The following is a 21,950-nucleotide window of genomic DNA, read 5'->3' as shown; positions in this document are numbered from 1 at the left end:
CCTAAAATATTTATAAATAAATCTTTAGTAAAAGTTAATAAAATCCAGAAATACTTAAACTTCTCGGATATTATTCTTTAGGGCTAGCTATTTCCTAATAGCTATAATCCGGCTAGCTTCTATTTCTATACTATCTAAGCTAATTATAAATCCCAGAAACTTTATTTTTTTTATATTAAACTCGTATTTTACTAAGTTTATAAAAAGCTAGTATTATTATAACTACTCGAATATATATTAGACTATTATTATATATTATTTAAATAGACTATATAAATAATATCTATAAGGCCTACTAGTATATAGTTAATATATACCTAAAATATTACTAGAGTATTAGATAATTTAAAGAATATAATATAATACTTAAAATATCTATAATATATTTGAAATATTATCTTTTACTTATTATTCTCTCGTATTTATAACTAATAATAAGTATTTTTTAAGTCTAGCTTTATATATATCTTTATTTTATAAAGCCTATTTATTATCTTACTAATAAATAATAATAGTATTTAGTTCTTAATAATAATTCTATTTAGATTCTAGTAATTAATATATAGATATAAGCCGCTTTTTTTCTTTAAAATAAATATAATTAGAGTACTAGCTAGGCTAGTAAAATAATAGTCTCATTTTTTCTCTAAACTAGTATTAAGATATTTCTAAAGAACTTTAAGCTTCTTTTTTAATAAAGTATATATAAAACTATATAATAATTAGGACTCTAGTTCCAGATCTATATAATACTTTATTATATAGTAATTAGGTAATATATTTATAGCCTTTATAGAGAATACTCGAAAAAGATTCTAATATTTCTTAGGAAATATATCTATCTTATTTATAATAATAATAGTAATTCTTTAGCTATTTATTATAAAATAGGTAATTAATAAAAAAACATATATTTTATACTTTATTATTTTAGTAAACTTTCTAGTATTTAGAACTTTAATTTTCTATAATTAAATCTGGTATCTTTATATTATTTCTTTAAAAGAAATTAAGAAATTAATCTAGTAAAGCTATAGGAATTCAAGTATTATATTAATATAATTTAGATTAAAATTATATAATATAAAATATATATTAGCCTCTTTTTAGTTCTCTAGTATATTTTTAGTAATAACTCTAAAAAATATAATTTCTATATAAATAAATTCTCTTTTTCTCTAATAAAAATAAAGGAATTACCTTTAATATTAATAAAATACCTATATTTAAAGCTAATCTTCTCTTTATATAATTAACTTCTATACCCGAATTAACTAATACTCTAACTCTTTATTTGCTTTTTCTTATTTTAATAATAATCTTAATTACTATTCTTATTTTAGGGGCCTTATTTTTTATAATATAAATAAGTATAACTATTATAGGATATATTTATTTCTCGGCTTCTTTAGTTCTAAGTACTTATATAATTTATAGCTAGACTTATTATAGTTATAATAAGTTAGTTTTTCCTAATTTAGGCAAGTAATAATATAGTAATCTTTTTTCTAGTAAATAAAGCAAATTATATCTAGTTTTATAAATTCTAATATAGGTATTATGTTAGATCTTATTACTATATCTTTATTATTCCGGTTTTATAAACCTTATAATAGAAATATATTTCTCTTTTATTTCTCTTTATTATTTCTTTTTTCTTTTCTTTTATTTCCTTTCTTTTATTATCTTATTAGCTTATTATTATATTTCTATTAAATAAATAAGTTTAAATTATTTTTAATTCTTATAGTAATAGAAATAAGCTTCTTTTTTTCTTATAAAGTATTTCCTTAATAATTAATTTTATTTCAAATCTCTTGCCTCAAGTTACTAAATAAGTTATTTTACTCTTATAATAAACTCATATATTTCAAGTTATTTAATAGGCTATTTAAATAAGGTATAAAGCTTTAAATACTCTAGCCTAGTTATTATTTAGTATCTTTAAACTTAGTAAAGGTATTATTACTATAGTTTTCCGGATTTAAGATAGAATTCTTTATAAATTTAATAAAGGTTTCCTAATTTATAGTATTAATATCTACTAATTACTTTTTATATTTCTAGATATCCCTAGCTATATTCTTAAAACAGGAAATATAATATATAATCTTTATTATATTAGTAGCCTAGGTAATTCTATTATCTTTATATTACTTTAACTCTATTTAATAAAAGAAGTTCTAGGCTTCTTTAATACTCTTTCTTTAATAAGTAAGTAGTTTTCGGGTTTTTAGAACTCTCTAAATCAAGAGTATTACTAGAGATATAATGGGTTCTATACCGGGTATCCGAATATCTTTAAGATAATGAATCTGAGCTTTTAGCTTCTCTAGATCTTCTCTCTATTATATCTCTGCTTCTAATTTAGTAATATAATAGCAAGCCGCTACTAATTTCTCTATTATTATTATTCTACTAGCTAGTTCTAGAGATATCTGAGTTCTACTTCCTTCTCTTAACTAGATAATATAAAGAATACTTAACTAGGCACTTCTCTGGATATCTGGTTAGGTTACTCTAGTAATAATAAAGGCGCTTTTTCTAGTTAATACTCTAGCTATTAATAGTTTTATCTATTAATAGCTTAATTATCTTATAATAAACTACTTTCTAAAGATTAGATTAATTAGAATATAAGGCATATAATAGTAGGGTAATATATAAATAGTTAAGATAAGTAAGTTATAAAATAATACTTATAAGTATAATTAATTCCAAGAATTAATTCTAATAAAAAACTAATTAATGCCTTTTTCTAAAGCTAGAAGCATTTCCCTATATATTTCCTAGTATTTAGCTAAGTCTATAAAATACTTTATTTAACTAGAAAATATAATCCTATATAATTTATATAATTCTAATTATTTATATAATTCTAATTATTTATATAATTCTAATTATTTATATAATTCTAATTATAAGCTTTACCTAAAATAGGAAACTAGATTTATAATATCTAATACTTATTCATATACTATTATATGTATTTATTATAATATTACTAAAATTCTTATTAGTTCTATTTTTATTAATAGTTCTATTAAGGTAATAATAATAATATAAATAGCTAAGGTTATAAAAATTAAAGTAATTAGGAAGATTTCCCTCGATTTTTAATAATATTTTAAACTAATATAAAAGAGTATTTATTTTCGGTTTAGCTTTAAGAATTTACTTTTTTTTTACTAATTTATTTAGATAATAAAATATAATATAATATAATAAAAAAAATATTTTATCTAGATTTCTAAAAAAGAAAATAGATATTAATATAGTAAAATAAAGAAAATATATTAGAATTTAAATAAAATTCGGGAAATATCTAGATTTTTCTTTTTTTTTCTAGTTATAGAAGCTTTATTATTAAGGTTTATTATTATTTAAATAGTCTTTATTAAACTTGTTTTTTTTAGTATATCGAATTTATTTATTTAGCTAAATAAGAGGTTCTATTTTATTAGGGTTCTATTTATAGAATTTATATAATTTAAATACTAAGTTCTTAAAGTTTAATATAAGATACTATTTAGTATTTATATTTTATTTCTTTTATTTAATCTTATAATAAAGCTTATTATAAAGTATTTTAGAAAAAAGAACCTTCTTAATTTTTTATTTGAGTTTACTATTAACTTTAATAAAATTAGGCTCTTTATTAGTTTGGCCAAATAATAAATTAATAGAATTCTTATAAAGTTTATTAGTATAAAAAATTGGCTAAATTCTATAAAATAGAAGAAAATCTAATTAATATAAGTAGTTTACTATTTTATTAATTTTAAATAATTTAATAAGGAAATAATTTAATTTATTAAATAAGTAATTCGTTTTCTATATCTTTTTAATTATATAAACTATATTTTCTGAACTAAAGTTTAGTTCTTACTACTTTTTATTAGTTAATTTAGCTTAGTACTTCTGGGCTATTACTATATATTCTCGAATATAATTAATAATTATATTAATTCTTTTAGTTTATTATTATATTTCTTTTTAATTTAATTTCTCTTTTAGTATTTTAAACTCTATTATTAATAGTATTTAATTAAAATCGAATTTGGGCTTATATTTATAATTAATTATTAAAGGAAATAAGCTAATTAATTTATATAAATAAGTAGTATTTATAATATTAAATACCGGAAATAAATATATTTAATTATTCTAGTAATAATTAATTAAGAAATGAAGTCGGGTATTAATTATCTAATTAATAATTTCCGTTCATTTATTAGTCTAAATATATTTTATAATTAAAAGCTTTAGCTTAGTTCTAGTTAATTTTAATAATTTGTTTATAAAGTCTAAAATAAACTAGGGTTTTTAATTACTAGTAATAATAAAAAAGAGCTTCGGAATTATTAAATATAATAATAAAAGAGGCTATTAGTAATTATAGTAATAGTATTTTTAGTTATTAGTAAGCTAATATATTATTTAAATAACTAATTAACTATAATAAATATATTATTATGTTTTTTACTTATAGAATTAGAAGTATAAAAGCTTATAAATAAGTTATTTTATAATTTTAAGAGAACCGGCAAGAAATATAATAAGTCTAGTATTTTATTTTTTAACCTATAAAACCTCTAATATTTATAGTAATTTGCTATTAAGTAATTAATATTTATCGAGAGATTAGGTTATTAATAGAGTTTCTAAACTAGAATTTTTATTTTATTTTAACTGGAATAAATAATAGTTATTATATTATAGATTTATTATAGAAATCTAGCTTATAAATTATTATATTTATCTAATATAATAAGCCTTTTATTATAAAATAGGCAGCCTTTTAATATTTTTTATAGATTTGTTTTTTCTCGGGCTATTATTTATTTATTTTTAAAAGTCAAATTTATATAATTAGCTTATAGAATTTTGGCTATAATTATTAGTTTATTTATTTATTTTACTTTAATAGAAATACAAATAGTATTCTTTATCTTAATAGAAGCAAGAATTAGATCTAATAGAAAAACTAGTCTAGTTCTTTTAGTTTTCTTAGCCTGTTTCTAAATAAATATAAGTTTATTTTTTCGAAATAAGATATTAGTAATAATATTATTTTTATTTGGCTAATAAATAATCTAGTAATAGAACTATAATAGAAAGCCTATCTATTATATTTATTATTTATTTAAAAGCCTTTTAGTATTAAAATACTCGAAAGCATTATAGTTAATAATAATTAGAAAATTAGATAAACTAATTAGTTTTACCTATTATTTCTGAAGTTTCTAAATAATAATAAGAAGTTTCTTATTATGGATTTTATAATAGTTTTTAGTATCTTAAAAAGCCTTAAAATAGAATATAATAAGGTATTATTATTTGTCTTTTATACTTTTTTAAAAAAGTATATTTATAGTAATTAAGTTTAAATAATTGGTTTTTAAATAGATTTCTCGATTATATTTGAAATAAAGAAATATTAAAATAAAGAGAAGTAGTTTCTTAAGCTAATTAAAAGAATCTAGCTGGGTTTTATTAAATGCGAACTTTAATAAAGTATTCTTTTTAGTTAAATAATTTAAGAGGCAAGAGATATATTTATAGACTTAAATAAATCTATAATAAAAGTTATAAAAGCCTAAAAATAACTATATTTTTCTTTTTATTATAAATTAACTCTAGTTTCAGATAATAAAGGTTTTAATAAAATCTATTTATATATTTTAATCCGAGATAATAAATTCTAAGAATATTATTTTATAGACTTTAAATTTGTACTTATAAATATTAATTTATAATTCGATATTTTAAAGCTTTATAAAACTATTTTAATATACTATTAATACTTTTTCTTATTTTTTTGAAAAAATAAATATATTATTAATATAGGCTAAATAAAAGTTATCTAAATAGTTTATTAAAATAATATTAATATATTATTAAAATATTATAGAACTATTATAAAGTTTAAATAATAGAATTACTAATTTAAAAGATTTGTATTCTATTTTAAAAGCTATTTATATTATAGAAACTAGTTTTATATAAATTTAATTAAAAATATATTAAATATCTAATTTAGTAAATATTAATAATTCGACTAATTAGTTAAGTATTTTAATAATAAATAATAAGAAATAATAATTCTTTTTTATTATAGTATTTAGCTATTAATAATTAATATAAAATTATAAGTTACTGTTTTTCTTTTTAATAAATAAAACAAGTAAAAAAAAAAGAAGAAATTAAATAGTTTAATAAAGCTCTTCTTTAGATTCTTAATAAAATACTTTTTTATTTTTTCGAGTTTATAAAAGTTTATTTTATAAAAATAAGCTATTTTTATTAAGGAATCTGATTTATTAAAACAAAATTTATAATTAAAGAATTAAAACTATAGAAATATATTTATTACTTTTTTAGAAAATGCCCTAACTATATTATATAGCTATATAAAACGAAATATTCAAATCTTTTAAAATTCTTTAAAATTAAAAAATAAAGTATTATTAAAAGTATCTAATTTATTTATATTTAAAAAATATATAAAATTACTAATTTAAGTATAATATTTAGTAAACTATAGTATTAGTTATTTAAATACTATAAATAATAATAGATATTTTTTCGATTTATAATCTTATTTTTCAAATATATAATTAATTTTATTAATTGTAACTAATTTAATTAAGTTATTAGGACCTCTAGTATTTAATTAAAAGGTAGCTATTTTAATAAAATAAAATAAATGGCCTAATAACTTATTTATTTTAAAAATATTAAAATCTAATTCTTTTTTTCTTATTTAATATTCGGCTTTTTTAGTAAAAAGATCTTATAGAAAAATAAAAGATATATTCTTTTTTTTTTAATTTTTTAACTAGTTTTCTTTTAGAATTCTAATTAAAATATCTATTAAATATCTATTTTTTTTATTTTTTTTATTAAAATATCGGATTTTCTAAACAAGATTTAACTAACTTATTCTATAATCTTCTAGCTAATAGAGCTAATTCTATTAATAGTTTAGTAAAACATTATATTTTATAAGCTATTTTTTTTCTAAAATTATATTATAAGAACCAAAATTAGTAATAAGTAAATATTATTAAATTTAAAAATACTAATTAATATTTAGATTTATTATAGCTATATATTATATAGCTTTACTCAATTATTTATTAAAATCTTATAAGGAAATAGGGATTTTAAGTTTATATAAAAGTATTTATAATACTTTTATTAAAAAGTAAATATATTTTTAATTAATTAGAATATATATATTTATTCTAATATTTACTAAATATTAGAAAATTATAGTTTTATTTTTCTAATATATTCTGCTTTTAATAAGAAACTAATTTCTACTAATAAATTAAATAGGATTTATAAGTTTTTAATAGAGCTTTTATTCTAAAAAAGCTATTTTTATACTTAAAGCTAAACTTTTCCCGATTTATTAATATTGAATTTCTTATTAAATAATAAATAGAAATTAGTATTCTTATTATTTAAATTTAAATTATTTGCTTTTTCTAAATAATTCTTTTTAATAAATATAATTTTATTAGTATTAAAATAAGCTCTATTTATATTTTCGGGCTTTTTATAAATATAATAATAAAGGCCTTTAGATTAATTTAGGCCTTTCTTAAAATTTTAGTAAATAGCTTTTTTTAGTTATAAGAATATTAGTTATTATAATTAATTTATTAAATATAAAATTACAATTATTTTCTGGTTTTTAATAGGCTTTCTAATATAAGGATTTGCTTAGTAATAAATAATTTCTATTAATTAATTCTTTTGAAATTATTAGTTCTTAATTAAAAGAAATTTATTCTTTTATTCTATATATTATTTAGTAAGATTTTTAAGTAAGTCAAATTTCTTATTATTTAAGCTTTTAAATAACTCTAGATTTATTTTATTTATTAAATTATTATATTAATTATTTATTAACTTCTCTAGTTTTATTATTAAATAAATAAACTTTACCTAAAATATTAGAAATAGCTTATTTCTTTATCTAAAATACTAGTACTTTTTCTTTACTTTCTAGTATTTTATTTCTTTATTTTTATTATAGGCTTATTAGAGAATTTTAAAGATTTATTTAATAGTCGAGATTTATTTAACTAATTCGGGTTCTAGTTAATTATAGATAAAGTTCCGGATATTTTTAGTAACTAGTTATATTATATAAGCGGTTTTTAGTAATTTATTATTAAATTTAAAAAAGTTCTATATTAGTTTATTTCTTATATTAAATATTTAATTATTAATTTAATAATTATTTTTATTTATAAATAGGACAGAATTCTTAATTCTAATAAGCTATAATTAATTACTATAGACTAAAAGTAAAAGGAATTTTCAATAAAAATCTATAGTATTTCTAAATATTTGCCTATTTATTTCTCTATTTTATAGCTTCTTTTTATATTAGTTTCTTTTTTATATAAAGCTAATTAGTAATTGCCTCTAACTCATTAATTTTTTTAGTAAATTAATTAATATATAAATGAGATTTCTAACAATATTCCGCTTATTTATTAGTTATAATATAATATTTATTAATAAGATTATTTTATATAAGTAATCTTTTTTAGGCCTTATTTATTTTCGAAATATTTATATTAATTCTAAATTTTAAGTTAGCTAGTTATTTCTTAATATTATCTTTTAAAATAATATTATAATAGCTTTTCTAATAATATAGATTTATAATATTAAAGTTTAGCTTCTTTTATTTTATTATATTAGGGCCTTTTATGTAATATATCTATAATAATAGTATTTAATTCCGGGCTATTTATAGTAGCTTTAGAAGAGATATTAGCTATAGAAATAAGTACTAAATAAGTTCTTCTTATTTAATATTAATAAACTATAACTAATTATTATTTTATCTAGTTTTAAGTTAGTAGGCTAAAACTAACTATTATCTTTTCTTATTTTAAATTAGTAAACTATAACTGATTTTCCTATAATAAAAAAAAGGCCGGTTCTTTTATTTTTATTAGGATTAAGGAAATATTATTTGCTTTAGTTAAAGGCCAAATTCTGAGATTAACCGAATTATAGAGAATAGAGTCTTTCTTCTTTTATATTAGCAGAGAACCGACTACTAGAAGGAGAGCATTATCTGCTCTAGTCAAGGGCCAGATTCCGAGATTAACTAGATTATAGAGGATACTATACTTCTAGCTAAACTCTCTAGTCCTTTATAGTTCAAGGAAGTTATTAAATATTAAAAGCAGTATTCTGTTTTTGCTTTCCAAGAACAAATATAGGTCCTTTACTAGTAGTATTATATTGCCTCTATAGGCCGAGTCGAGTAAGCTTAGTATTATATAACGGCGGAATCAAGATAATAATTAAAGGCTCAAAGTTCCGAGAATCTCATATATTGAAAATACTAAGCTAGAGAATAAAGTAGGAAGGAATATCTCGACCTTTTAGTATTATTCCGCCCAAGTATTCCGGCTTAACTTCGTTTAGCACCTGTTTCCGATATCCTGTTCTTGGCAGATTATGCCGTTATACCAGCCGTTATTATTATAATATATGTAGTAATACTTAATTCCTTTTAATCTCTAGTAAAACAGGAAAATATAAAGCAATATTTTGCCAGGTACTAATTAGAGATATTAATTAGGGGTATTAATTAGAAGTATTAATTAGAGGCATTAATTAGGGGTATTAATTAGAGGCATTAACCTTAAGAGAGCCTGAAAATTTAGTAATTAAGTATCTGGAACTTATTTGCCTTATATATAATAATTGCCTTGCTTATTTCATGCCCCAAAACTAGAGCTCTTATATATAAACTTATATAAATAATTATTTAGACATATTAAAACTCTAAAATTTATTAATACCCTATTTAATACCCGTAATAACGGGGGAAAAGACCTTGGGGAGCCGTATGCGATTCTAAGGCTATATTAGTTCCTTAGTAATAACTCGGGAAATGCCTAGCGCTAAGACAAAAAAAAGATTCTACTATTAATATCCCTAATGTGGAAACGGAATTCCCAATAGTGGTACAACGGGTCTGATTGCTCAAAAACACGAAAAATGCCCAGAATCGCGTTCAAGTTGTCTCTGGAAAATGTCAATTCCTTCTCAGTGTAGGTCGTAATAAGCTGCTAGATGGAAACAATCTCGAAATGCCATGTGGCGTGCAACTTGCTGCAAAACGCACGACCGCCAGCCCAAGTTGACTCGCACCCAGAAATCCAGCTTATATGCCGGTCTGACAATTCACTAGTAGGCGGTGTCCTAGGTGGACAGTTTTCTGGGTCAAGAGACTCGCAGCAGTTGGTCTCTTTGCATTGAAAATACATCTGTTCATCTGTGAAGAACAGTAGACGCCGAGATAGGAAAGCCTCCTGAATTATTTTCTGGAGCTGCACGGGGTTGAGGGGACTGGATGGCGTGGCTCCCTATACGTAGCTTAACGTGGTGACCGGGTTAACTCTATGCTCTACTCAATGTATTCAAGTCCGTGGAGCATTCTTGGCTGTAGTCTGTTCATTGTACCAGAACCCCTTTGAGCGTTCAAGCTACCCAAACGCCCGGAAATATCAAGCTCGTATCCTTGTATAAAGTACTAGAATTCCTGAAATATCCAACTGTTTATCCAAGCATACACGAACAATGATAAAGGCGTTCTGTTGAAATTCCAAAACAGCCCGGAACTTTGACATGCTCTGGATCACGTGCCGCAAGTGTCAATATCCCAAGAACACTTGGACATGGACAATCGCCATTGTTCAACATTGTTCCAGAAGATCTAGAGCAATGATAACCCCCATTAATAATTATCCCAGAATAGGTTAGAACATTGGCCCTACTCCCTTTAAATTCACCTCCGGCTCACCTCCGCTAACCGAGACAAAACACCCCCCCTATTCACCGCCCCAGACCACCCACCGTCCCCAAAACCTCAAAATTTTGCTCGCCGCTTTCACAAACCGTCATCTGGACCCGGCGAATGCTTCTTTCAGCCACCGACACCATCTACAACTTCGCACCTCGCACGTCATGACTCGCAAATCCAAAAGAAAATTCGTCCCCCTTGATCTGTCCTCTGAACAACCACCACCCACCAGGACGATGACCCAACCGCCTCCTCTCCCGGACCAGCCAACCTTGGCACGTACGATGGCGCAAGCACAGCCCCCAGCAGGCACGAGCCAGAGCTGGACGTCCCCGGCAGCCCTGCAATCGCAGAGGTTCCAGCGCGTGCAGAACAACGCGAGCCATCTCGGGTTCGCGCAGAGCCCGTTCTTCCCGAAGATGGCGCAGGAGTGGGCCAAGCATCAGGCGGAGTATGCGCAGGAGAGGATGGGGGAGGAGAAGGAGAAGTTGAGGAGCAGGATTGAGGAGAGGGAGGTGAGGCGGAAGGGCGAGGGGGATAGGGCTGAGGATCGAGCTGTGCTGGAGCGTGAGGTGCAGAGACTCAAAGGATTCGTTCATAGAGGTGATGTCACGGAGCGATTGCAGGGCTTGGAGATCGAGGGTAGGGAGGAGGAAGGCGGTGTTAGTTTGCACGGCGAGGAAGAGGAGCAAGGAGAGGACCGGGAAGAGCAACTCGCTGAAGCGCGTGCTGGCAAGGCCAAGGATAACACTGAGATCGAGGACACGGAGGTTGATACACAGATCGAGAGCGAGACAGAACCCGAGACGGAGAGCAGCGAGCAAGTCGACGGCGGCACGAATAATGACGGGAACGAGAGCAAGAAGAAACGAAAGAAGCGCGGCAAGAAGAACAAGGGCAGCAAGGCGAAGAATACTACCAAGATCGAGGGTGCTGGGGCAGGAGATGGAAGCGGAGCAGCGAAGCCAACCAATATCGACCACAAAGAGAACGTCAAGCCCACCACCACTACAACTTCAACCGGCAAGCCAGGCTCCAAGCCAACTGCTGCAAGCAAGAAGACCACCGCAGATCTCGCCGCCAACCTCCTGGGAAGTCTGGCAAATGACCCGCTCTTGAAAGGTGTTCTCGCAGGCACAGCAACGCCGCCGAACTCGTCACTCTGGAGAGCCTTTACCCAGTCCAACCTGTACAACCCGTCCGGCAGTGGCCCCGCCTTGAACGCCATGTTCGCCTCCCTCCGCCAGCCAGGCCGCACACCCGTTCTCAGCGCCCCAACCTCCATCTGGGCCGGCGACGAACACCTCAAGCCCGAAGGCCGCCGCGACCCCATCACAGGTGAGCATCGTTCTGCATGGCCCGATATGTCTGAGATGAAGGCCGAAGGCCAGTACCGCAAGGATGCAGGCAAGGATAGGAGATTGCCGTTGCCGAGAATGGATATCATGACCAAGGAGGCGGTTATTCGCGAGGCGGGTGGACAGGAGGTTGTCGATCAATTGACTGACGAGGGCAGGGATGCGGTTTGCAGGGAGCTGGGAAAGAAGACAGGGGAGGAGATTGCGTGGATGGATTGTGAGCCTGTACGATTTTCCGATTTTGATCGCTTGGAGAGTGTGTCGAAGGAACGCTGGGAGGAGAATACGAGACGTAGGGAGGGGGAGCCGGTCTGTGGTCCCAGCGCCAGCGTGCATGGTCATGGTGCGCAGGGTGCGATGGGTGCGATGGGTGGCAGCAGGGGACATGGCCTGAATATGGGTTTGCGTGGTGGTTTCAGCCAATCTGGTGTTGGTGGACGGCAGACTGGACCACAGGCTCCTCTTCCTGATCAACCAAAGGCGAAAGTCATCAATCCTGGGGCGATCTGTTATGGTGCTGATGGTCCTGGTGATGGAAAGGTTCCTCCGCCTGGTGGATGGGTTTTCGATGAGGAGTTTCTTAAGCAGAGGGGTGATTGGGGTGATTTGCTTGAGAACCATCTGTGATTTGGTGGGTGTCTGGCTGGCTTTGGCTGGATTCCTGGGATGGAGACCGCATTTTCCTTGGTTACGTTCTCATGAGGTGTTGCCTCCCCCTGTTTCTGGCTTCGGTTGGATCGATGTGATGGAGACCCATATTTTCTCTCCCGAGTTTCCGGCTTCGTCTGGATTGATGTGATCGAGACTCAGATTTCCTTTGTTATTTCCTCAGAGACGAAAAGGAGACACCAGATTCTTCCAGAGGGCTGGATATTCAGCATAAAAGCAGATAGACAGCAATGCAATGATGTAAGAAGAAGCAATGCAATGATATGAGGAGAATCAAATGTGCAAGGACAGTGAAGTGATATAAAGCAAAATTTGACTCGTGAGAACATTGTATGCCCCTTGGTGACGTGGAACATCGTGATGCTGCTGGACTTGCTTCATCTCAATATTCAAATGCATCCGAACTTGGAGAGACAACAACGTTACAAGTTGTGAGTGCAAAGTATGAGCACTTCTAGAAATCAAATACCGCTTGGACTGCTATTCTGGACCAACTGAAAGCATGAAGATTTGCGGAATCCTATCCTCTCTGCACCGGTATTTAGTTGCTTGCGGTTGGCATGACTTCAGCTGAGGGCTTGTTGATACAGACAAAAAAGATACAGCAGGTTCTGAAGCATCCAGATGAGATGGCTTTCATTGGGATGAGCAAGGAGAAGCGATGTCGTGAGGAGGTTCAATCACCCCACGAAGCGCACGGACTCATTTTCTGCCGAATCACGGGACCCAGCACCAGAACGTGGGAGGAAGATGTTGGTAATAGAATCGTGTCTGCCAATGTCAGAACCATAGTCACATAGTGGTGTAGAACAGCCTCAATCTCATTGAAACCCCCAATTCAGCATCTTAAAAACAAAGACTTTTCAGCCCTTCACTCTCCTCTTACACCCTTCCCGCCCTATCTTGAGACACCTCGCCGCCCTGAACACACTTCACCGCCGCCTTATCCCCCCACCCCCCACCCCTTTATCGCGATAACCAGTCTCGTCTATCAGAAAACAAAAACCAACTCCCTCAGAACAAAATTCGCACTCCTCCCCTCAGCTCCCCTTCTCATCTCCTTCCTCAATCTGGCGGTGTGACACCACAGCGGCTTATTCCATCCCGCCTCATCCCCTCCCATCACATCCCATCCCATTCCCATCCTCCTGCCATCGAGCCTTCGTGCTTACCTTGCATCGAGACTGTTGAGCAGTGCCACTCAACGCCTTCGTCGCCGTCACGATGTTGGGAGTTCCAGCCGGTAGGAGCAGCAAGAGGAAAAAGGGGGTGATGTATTCGATGGGGAATGTATGTCCTCTCTCCTCACACCTCACTCCTCGCTCCTCACTCCTCATTCCTTACTTGCCCGCTCTGCCAATTCGATCTGTCATGTTCTGCGCTTGCAAGTACAGCGTTTTCTTTGTGGCGTTGGCGTTCCGACTCAGCACGTGCAGGATGCAGCGTCGTGTTTGGCTACAGCACAAACCAGCGTTTGGCGAGCGGTGAAGGGGGGCCCGGACATCCGCGCTGCGTGCCATCGACCCGACCGGTGAAAAGGGACGGGACAACCGGTCTGGTCTGGCTGGGACTGCCAAATTCCAACGCCACGGCTACCATGATCCAGGAACCCGAGGCTGAAAGTCTCAGCTTGCGTGGAGTGGCTGCACGAGGACTTTATGCATCTCGACAACGGAAGTCTGTTGGTCCAATCAGATGCAGACAGACGAGGGCATTATTCCCATGGCCGAGATGTCGAGTCTCCTGATGGGCGGCACGGGCACATGACTTGTACCTTTGTAGCAGTCTGGATCCGAGGCGAGGGTGTGTTTGGCTGCGTGCCCTGCGTGCCCTGCATGGTCTTGACAAAGGGACTCAGGTGAAGCATGGGGGAGAGGAACGCCTCAATAATGCGGCAATGCTGCAACGCTGTAATGCTGCATTGCTGCACCTGATGCTCAGATACTTCTGAGTATTAAACGCAACTATCTCCAACTTGGAGCTTCAATTCTTTATAACTTGCACGAGCCAAGTTCTCGAAACTCCCCACTCTGAGTTGTGAGGGGCAGATCTGCAGCCTCGTGCGGGGGAGTTTTTCGGCTGTCGCTGGGCTGGGCTGGATCGTCCTCTCTGGCAGCACCACAAGAGAAACTTCGCCCGAGAGACCACTGAAATCCTTCCTCTCCTCGACACATCGCACGCATCGCATCGCATCACATCACATCACCCACCACGGCTGATGTACTCGCTATTGAAGCGCGTTCTCACACCCTGCCCGACTGATACTTCTCTTCTCTTGAATCTGCATTCTCTCGTGTTGCGATCTCAAGGAGACGCTCGCACGTCCCGCAGCAAGCCGTGAATTCCCGGTCTGTTTTCCCAGACCGGCACTTCCTCACGCGATCACCACAAAAGCCTTCTCTGCGCATCGTTCCACCTTCGATCCTTCTTAAACACCCCCAATTGATTTCTCGCCCTTCAATCGTCTTCAAGAAATCGCCAGCATGGAGTTGGCACGCCCCAGCAGGAAGACTAACGGTGTTGGCGTCCAGGTCGAGGATGCCCAGATCTGCGTGGTCATGGTCGGTCTACCAGCTCGAGGAAAGAGTCTCATTGCACAGAAGGGTACGATTCTAGCCATTGGCGGCCCATATCTTGACTGGTAGCCCTCCAACTAACAAATTACACACACAGCTCAGCGCTACCTCAAATGGCTCTCCATCGATGCTCAAGTCTTCAATGTTGGCAACTACCGCCGAACCGACAACCCCCATCCACCCGCCGACTTCTTCGATGCCGGAAATGCGGAGGGAGAGCGCTCGCGCAGGGCCGCCGCAGAAGCAGCTGTTACTGACATGTTGGGTTGGTTCAAGAACGGGGGCATCATCGCCATTCTCGACGCGACGAACAGCACAAAGGCACGCCGTCGCTGGATCAAGGAGCGCTGCGATAAGGAAGGAGTCGAGACCCTATTCGTGGAGAGCAAATGCGATGACGAAGAGCTGATTATGAGCAACATCCTCGAAGTCAAGACCAGCTCCCCGGACTACGTAGGCCATGACCCGGAGAAGGCGGCGCAGGATTTCCGCAACCGTATTCGCAACTACGAGAAGGTCTATGAGACGATTGACAAAGATGAGAATGATCTTACGTATTTGAAGATTATGAATGTAGGCAAGCAGGTCATTATCAATGCGATCCAGGATTACCTACAGAGTCGGGTTGTGTACTACTTGATGAACTTGCACATCAAGCAGCGGTCGATCTGGCTTTCACGCGTACGTCTGGTAACCCCCCAGAGGCCTTCTTTACTGACGATTTCAGCATGGCGAGTCAGAATGGAACGTTTATGGCAAGATCGGTGGCGACGCAGACCTGTCTCCTCGAGGCGAAGCCTACGCACTCAAGCTCCCTGAGTTGGTCAAGCAATCCTTCGGCGTATGTCCTCTCTTACCCTTCTCCAGAACAAGTCTACTAACATCCGCAAGCCTGGAGAAGACCACCCCTTAACAGTCTGGACCTCCACTTTGAGGCGCACCATCGCAACCGCCCGCCACCTCCCCCAAGAATACAACCAGCTGCAATGGAAAGCCCTTGACGAGCTGGACTCCGGCGTCTGCGACAACATGACCTATGCCGAGATCAAGGAGCTGTATCCCGAGGATTTCGAGGCCAGAGATCAGGATAAATACAATTATCGGTATCGGGGTGGAGAATCGTACGTCTTTCCCATTTCCCCATCTTCCCCCTCTGCCCCCATTATTCTCCGATACTAACCCCCACCCAGCTACCGCGACGTCGTAATCCGGCTCGAGCCCATAATCATGGAGTTGGAACGCAGCGAGAACATCCTCATCGTCACGCACCAAGCTATCCTGCGCTGCATCTACGCCTACTTCATGAAAGAGGACCAGGAGAAATCGCCGTGGCTCAACGTTCCCCTGCACACGCTGATCAAGTTGACGCCGCGTGCGTACGGAACAGATAAGCAGGTTTTCAAGGCTGGAGTTGAGGCCGTGTCTACGTGGAGAGGCAAGGGCAGTGTTGCGAAACATGAGGATCCCGTGGAGGGGGTTACGACGAGCTTGGATGTTTGAGTGCTGGCCACGACTCTCTCGCTTGCTTCCTGGACTCCTGCTTTTGCGACAGCTTTCAGGCATTCGGAAGTGGATCATTTCGAGACGAAACCTATGAATGCCTGAGTTATACTTTTATCTTCTTTCGACACAATGCTCCACTCTTGAAGTAGTAATTGTTGGAACATTTACGTATCAGAAGGGCATAGAATTGGACTGGTGCATGATACTTGGCTTCCAGCATAGCGATCCGGCGTTGGTGCGTTGCATTATGGTGGGAGGCGGATAGAAAATGAGGGACGACAAAATGGCTGGACAATGATGAATTGATGATGAATGAAAACGATTTACACGTGGAACATCTTGCCAGCTATCTGTGAATTGATTTGACTCTTTTGTTCGAATATTCGAAGCTTTCGTATTATTTAGCGTCATAAGGAATCACTCCGAGTCATGGGACAATGACATAGAACGAGGGTTATCTTTTGTTTACCTTGGATAATCATTAAAGACGTTCAAGTTCACGTGGGACTCCCGAATCCGGTATACCTCGATCCCGAAACTCCGAATTATGCCATGCTCCATTTGAGATATTGCCCCTCCCAATGCTAATACTGTCCCTCCTGCGATCCCCGACCCAAACCACTTTCAAACCCGGTAGAGTGATGAAGAATGAACTAAAAGATACAAGATTAATGACTGCCTTCCCTTTCTCCACGGGCTCCTCGCCCCTCGATCTTTCCTTGTTAGTCCTCGTCATCACTCAACTCTATCACCTCAACCTCGCCCCACTCCCCTTTATCTTTATCCCACCACCGACTCAACTCCTTCGCCTTCCCACTCGCCCTAATCTCATCCCCGAACTTAATTGACTTCCTTTCCATCTTCACCCCTCCACCCATTCCACCCGCCATCGCTTTAGCAACACCAGCTTCGAGCTTTGCCCCGAAACTCATCTGCGTCGGAGCCTTTGTCTCAACAACCTCGTCATTCACCCAACCGCCTCCGCTGAAATCGCCGACCCAGACGCGTGGCGTTGTCTGCTTCCCCTTTCCTTTGTCAATCCCCGGAGAGGCGAAGTAGCTCATGTCCTTGCCTTTGCCTTTATCCAACGTCCTCGGTTTAACCACCTCGACCTTGTCTTCATCGCTATCCCGATCTTTGCCTTTTTCGTCGAAGTCAGAGCCCATTCCTTGGCCAACTCTGACCATCAACTCCCCATCACTCGTCAAGAACTCCGCGTCTGCTCTCACCCCATTCGGATAAAGCAGCTTAGCTCGTCCGGCCTCTCCAATAACGGCATCCAAGCTCTCGCTTCCACCTGCACCACCCCATCAGCATCAGCACCAATCCCGCTTCCCTTGGAGCCAAAGCACGGAAAGCTGCACTACACAATACGTACCTGAAATACCCGCTTTAAAGCAGTGCCCCATCATATCCTTGCAGCGCTCGCAGAGCAGCAATCCACACCCCTCTCCCTGCCCACCATCAAGAGCGAATGATTGCGTGCCACACGCAAAGTGCGCGAGATCCGGACACACGCTGCAGTACTTCGCCTCATAGACCAGCCTCGCGCCCTCCCAGTCCTGAGCATGGATAGCCTCGCAAGAAGCAGCCCACGCCTCCTCGTCCCACACCCGGGGATCGATATCAACACCGTGAATCAACTTCCTCAGTCGGTGGCTCCGGCACCCGATAATTCGGATCCGATCAAAGGTGCAGCCGACGCACATTTTCGTCTGCGTGTAGCCCGCTTCGGAGTATCCGTTGTGGATCTCCTCGAAACCGCCGCCTTCGGATGCGGGCACGTAGAACCCTTCAACGGTCCTCGGGCCGGTGGCTTCTTGCAGTCCGCAGATGCCGAAGGTTGGGTAGTCGCAGAAGGAACATGGGTTCTTGCCCATTGGGTCAGGTTCGTAATTGAACTTGATGGGATGGCAGAAGGAGGTGACTTTGAAGATGTGGTGGGGTCCTGGTATTCAAAATGATGGTTAGCTGAAAGAGAACAGGGAAAGGGAGGGGAAGATGTACCTTTCTTACGGGATCGGCGGCCTTCCCTGGCTGCAACTTCGTTGAACAGCGTCTGGGAATTCCGAGTCGGCGTGGGGAACTCGCCTCCACTGCCCAGTCTCCTTCCCTCAGGAGTCTCAGACCTCCACTTCGATCTTCTCGACGACTTGCCGTTTCGCTTCTTGGGTTGGATGGGGAGCGACGGCTCAACAGTCTCCAATGGCTGTCTCTGGCTCGGCAGCACAAATTTGCATTCCTCGTTGTTCTTCCGGCATCCAGAGCAAGGTCCCCAATCCGTCTTTCCTTTATTAGAGCAGCGCTTCCCAGCACCACGGCACTGGTTGCAAGCAACCCACATCCTCTCCCTCCCCTCCGCTTCCTCATTCTCCCTCTGCCTCTCACCCCTCTCAAACCGTCTAGCGTAAGAACTCTCCTTCATCGGCCCCGCGCAGCACTTGACTCCATCTTCCTCACATAGATTGCAAGAATCAACACCCCGCCCAGCATCCGTACGATAGCTGCAACTTCTCCTCATCCTCTTGCACCGCTCACAGACCCTCTTCAACCCCGGCTTCAGAATCAGTTCGCACTCCACACTCGCATCCCTGCACGCCTCGCACGGGAACCCGGAGATATCCCCAATGAGCGAGCACCCGTCATCACCGGCTTCGAAACACGCTTTGCAACCTCTTCGTTGCGGGTGTCCGACGGTCAGGTCCTCGAGCCGGAGACCGTCGGCGCGGAAGGACGGGGCGCCTAGCCGTTCCGGCTGCTGGCGGCGCCGCTCCCGACGGCGCGGCTTGGGGAAGGAGCCGTATCCCGAGTCGCGGTCCGAGTCTGCTGATGAATCCGAAGACTTGGATGAAGAGCGGCTGGATCCGGACTCCAGCGGACCAGGGGCGATGCTCCTTAGATACTGGACCCCTTTCTCGCTCTCGAGGGTTAAGGTAACCATCAAGGAATAGCCACCCTTATACGCCTCTCTCCTCAGCTGCGGAATCCCATTTTCGTCAAGGACAGGAGAACGCTTCCGTTTTTTGGCCTTCTTCTGCGGCTGCTCGTCGGGAGTAGCGCGTTTCCGTTTCGGGTCGTAGGTGCCGCTGTCATCTTGATCGAGCCACGCTGTTGCGCCGCCGCGCATGGCGCTCTGCGCGGCAGCTCGACGCTTTCTGTTGAGGAGGATGCCCAGGTTGCGGATTGATTCGGGCATGCGAGAGGAGGGCGTGGGGGCACATGTTGCGAAGATGGCGCCTTCGCGGGGGACGTCTGCGGCTGGGGCGTCGAAGTTGAAGGATAGGAGGGATTCGTTGTCGGAGTTTTCAGTGTTGGCTTCGGCATCGTGGGGGTCCTCGGCGTCACTTGTATTTGGCGGAGTGAGGGGTAAGAGAGAGCCATCTTCATCATCCATGGCGGCGGTACTTGGGCGAGCCTGGTGTGGGGTTGGAAGAATCTTTAGAGGGTCAGTATGTTAAGAAGGGTAACATAATTTGGACTTGATGGCGAAGACGTCCGACAATATGCGAGAAGGTTATGGATGAATGAAGAGAGAGGATGGGAATGCGGAGCGGAGTTGGCAATGAAGTGTGTTGACATGAGCTTCGGCACATGTACGGGGAGTGCGAGAGCGATGTGAAGTATGCTCGGACAAAACTGGGGGAAGTGAAGATGGCAGACAGTGATGCAACTATGCATGCAAAGGTGAGTCGATGTTGGGAGTAGGTGGAAGTGTTCAGATGAGAAGTGAGAAGGTGATGGTGATGGTAATGTATGGGCGCAAAATGTACGATGACTTGCAGAGGGGGGATGCGGAGCACACTGTGGTGGTGCTGAATAGCTGAGGAGGACTTCCCCTGGGTTGCAGCAGCATGCAATAGGTCGCGAAAAGTGAGGACAACTTGAGATCACAAACTTACTTGGCGACAATTGGGGCTCAAATAGCACAAGCCTTGTTGTCACTGGTGGATATGCAACAAGCGGAAATGCGATCAGGTGGTTTCGTTGTGTTGTTGTGTTGAATGGTTGTTGATGGTGGGGAGGAGGTTGGCGCTCGGCTGACTACAACCAAAGCGAAAGCGACAATTTGCAAGGAAGCAAATATAAGCCGAAAATCTCAGAGGATCTCCTTCTGCAGTGTCCAATGCATATGCAATGAAAGATAAACCAGTGTCGAGGTGCTGTGACGATGTTGTGTTGAATGGTTGTTGGTGTTGAAGCGCGAGAAAGGAAGCTCAGCAGTGGGTGACAGCAAGCACCATCAGCGCGAAGGCGAGGATGTGCGCTAAACTGTAACGCAAAAATTTGAGAGGAGTTAGCTGCGGCTAAGATGTCATGAATAATGCACTTGCAAGAAAGTGTTTGGCGATGTTGCGTTGGCTGAATGGGTGGTGAATCTGATTATCCGAAGACGAGCCAGCTGGCGCTCCGCAACTGAAGAGCCACCTCACCGACTCTCAACAACCGCCACCAAAGCGACGCAAGTGAAAGATACCAAACATCGTAATATATAACTGCTATGGCCCTCGATCGATTTCCATGAGTAGGAGGGTAATAGAAAGTGCGTTGGTGCTGTTGTGTTGAATGGTTGCGTCTGTGAGGATGGGCTTGAATTTGGCAAGGGCAGAGCAAGCAAAATTGCTGCATCCTAAAATAACGATCCCCTGTAAAGGGCTCTGACCGAAAACCCTCTGTGAAATTCGGCTGTGGTCCTCAAGCAATTTGCCAAGGATAGCAGACTTCCAAGATACAGTGCCAGTGATTATTGTTGATTGATTGATATACTTACACCATACACAACCCCGTCTGGCAATCATAAACCATCATGTGCCAGTGCTAATGTGACTGCGGTGGTAAGCAGATCTGGAACTGCCCCCCCGTCACAACAAGGATTAAGCATGCGAACCCGACCATAAAAAGTATGAATGACTGAAAAGTATATGCGGCACCAACCTCCCAATGACACGCCTGAGCAATTTGCCATCAATAGCGGGGTGGCTAGCGTCCGTGGCCTCA

The 21,950-nt window shown here is 37.3% G+C and overlaps 4 protein-coding genes across 4 annotated transcripts; 2 read left to right on the top strand and 2 right to left on the bottom strand.

Annotated features, from left to right (window-relative positions):
* Positions 1-10,590: 10,590 nt before the first annotated feature.
* On the top strand, positions 10,591-13,136 carry K444DRAFT_619081 (uncharacterized protein). The gene has a single exon (XM_024881450.1). It carries the CDS (start codon positions 11,014-11,016, stop codon positions 12,832-12,834), a length of 1,821 nt encoding a protein of 606 aa, XP_024730449.1. The 5' UTR covers positions 10,591-11,013; the 3' UTR covers positions 12,835-13,136.
* K444DRAFT_149843 (uncharacterized protein) lies at positions 12,925-13,325 on the bottom strand. The gene has a single exon (XM_024870596.1). The coding sequence runs from the start codon at positions 13,230-13,232 to the stop codon at positions 13,014-13,016; it is 219 nt and encodes a 72-aa protein (XP_024730448.1). The 5' UTR covers positions 13,233-13,325; the 3' UTR covers positions 12,925-13,013.
* A 2,034-nt stretch (positions 13,326-15,359) lies between these two features.
* Positions 15,360-16,952, top strand: K444DRAFT_635332 (bifunctional 6-phosphofructo-2-kinase/fructose-2,6-bisphosphate 2-phosphatase; the record flags this gene model as incomplete). The annotated part of the gene is made up of 5 exons (XM_024883850.1): positions 15,360-15,480; positions 15,550-16,133; positions 16,180-16,293; positions 16,344-16,573; positions 16,643-16,952. 5 exons carry the CDS (start codon positions 15,360-15,362, stop codon positions 16,950-16,952), a joined length of 1,359 nt encoding a protein of 452 aa, XP_024730447.1.
* A 725-nt stretch (positions 16,953-17,677) lies between these two features.
* On the bottom strand, positions 17,678-20,349 carry K444DRAFT_635331 (uncharacterized protein; the record flags this gene model as incomplete). The annotated part of the gene is made up of 3 exons (XM_024883849.1): positions 17,678-18,252; positions 18,334-18,903; positions 18,963-20,349. 3 exons carry the CDS (start codon positions 20,347-20,349, stop codon positions 17,678-17,680), a joined length of 2,532 nt encoding a protein of 843 aa, XP_024730446.1.
* Positions 20,350-21,950: the final 1,601 nt, after the last annotated feature.

This window comes from Hyaloscypha bicolor (assembly GCF_002865645.1).
Source record: "Hyaloscypha bicolor E unplaced genomic scaffold K444scaffold_142, whole genome shotgun sequence".
NCBI lineage: Eukaryota > Fungi > Ascomycota > Leotiomycetes > Helotiales > Hyaloscyphaceae > Hyaloscypha > Hyaloscypha bicolor.
Note: the sequence above shows the minus strand (reverse complement) of the source record. Positions and strands in the feature narration are given on the sequence as shown.

Coding starts and splice junctions, on each gene's coding strand:
- K444DRAFT_619081 (XM_024881450.1), top strand. CDS start 11,014: ATGACTCGCAAATCCAAAAGAAAATTCGTCCCCCTTGATCTGTCCTCT.
- K444DRAFT_149843 (XM_024870596.1), bottom strand. CDS start 13,232: ATGTTCCACGTCACCAAGGGGCATACAATGTTCTCACGAGTCAAATTT.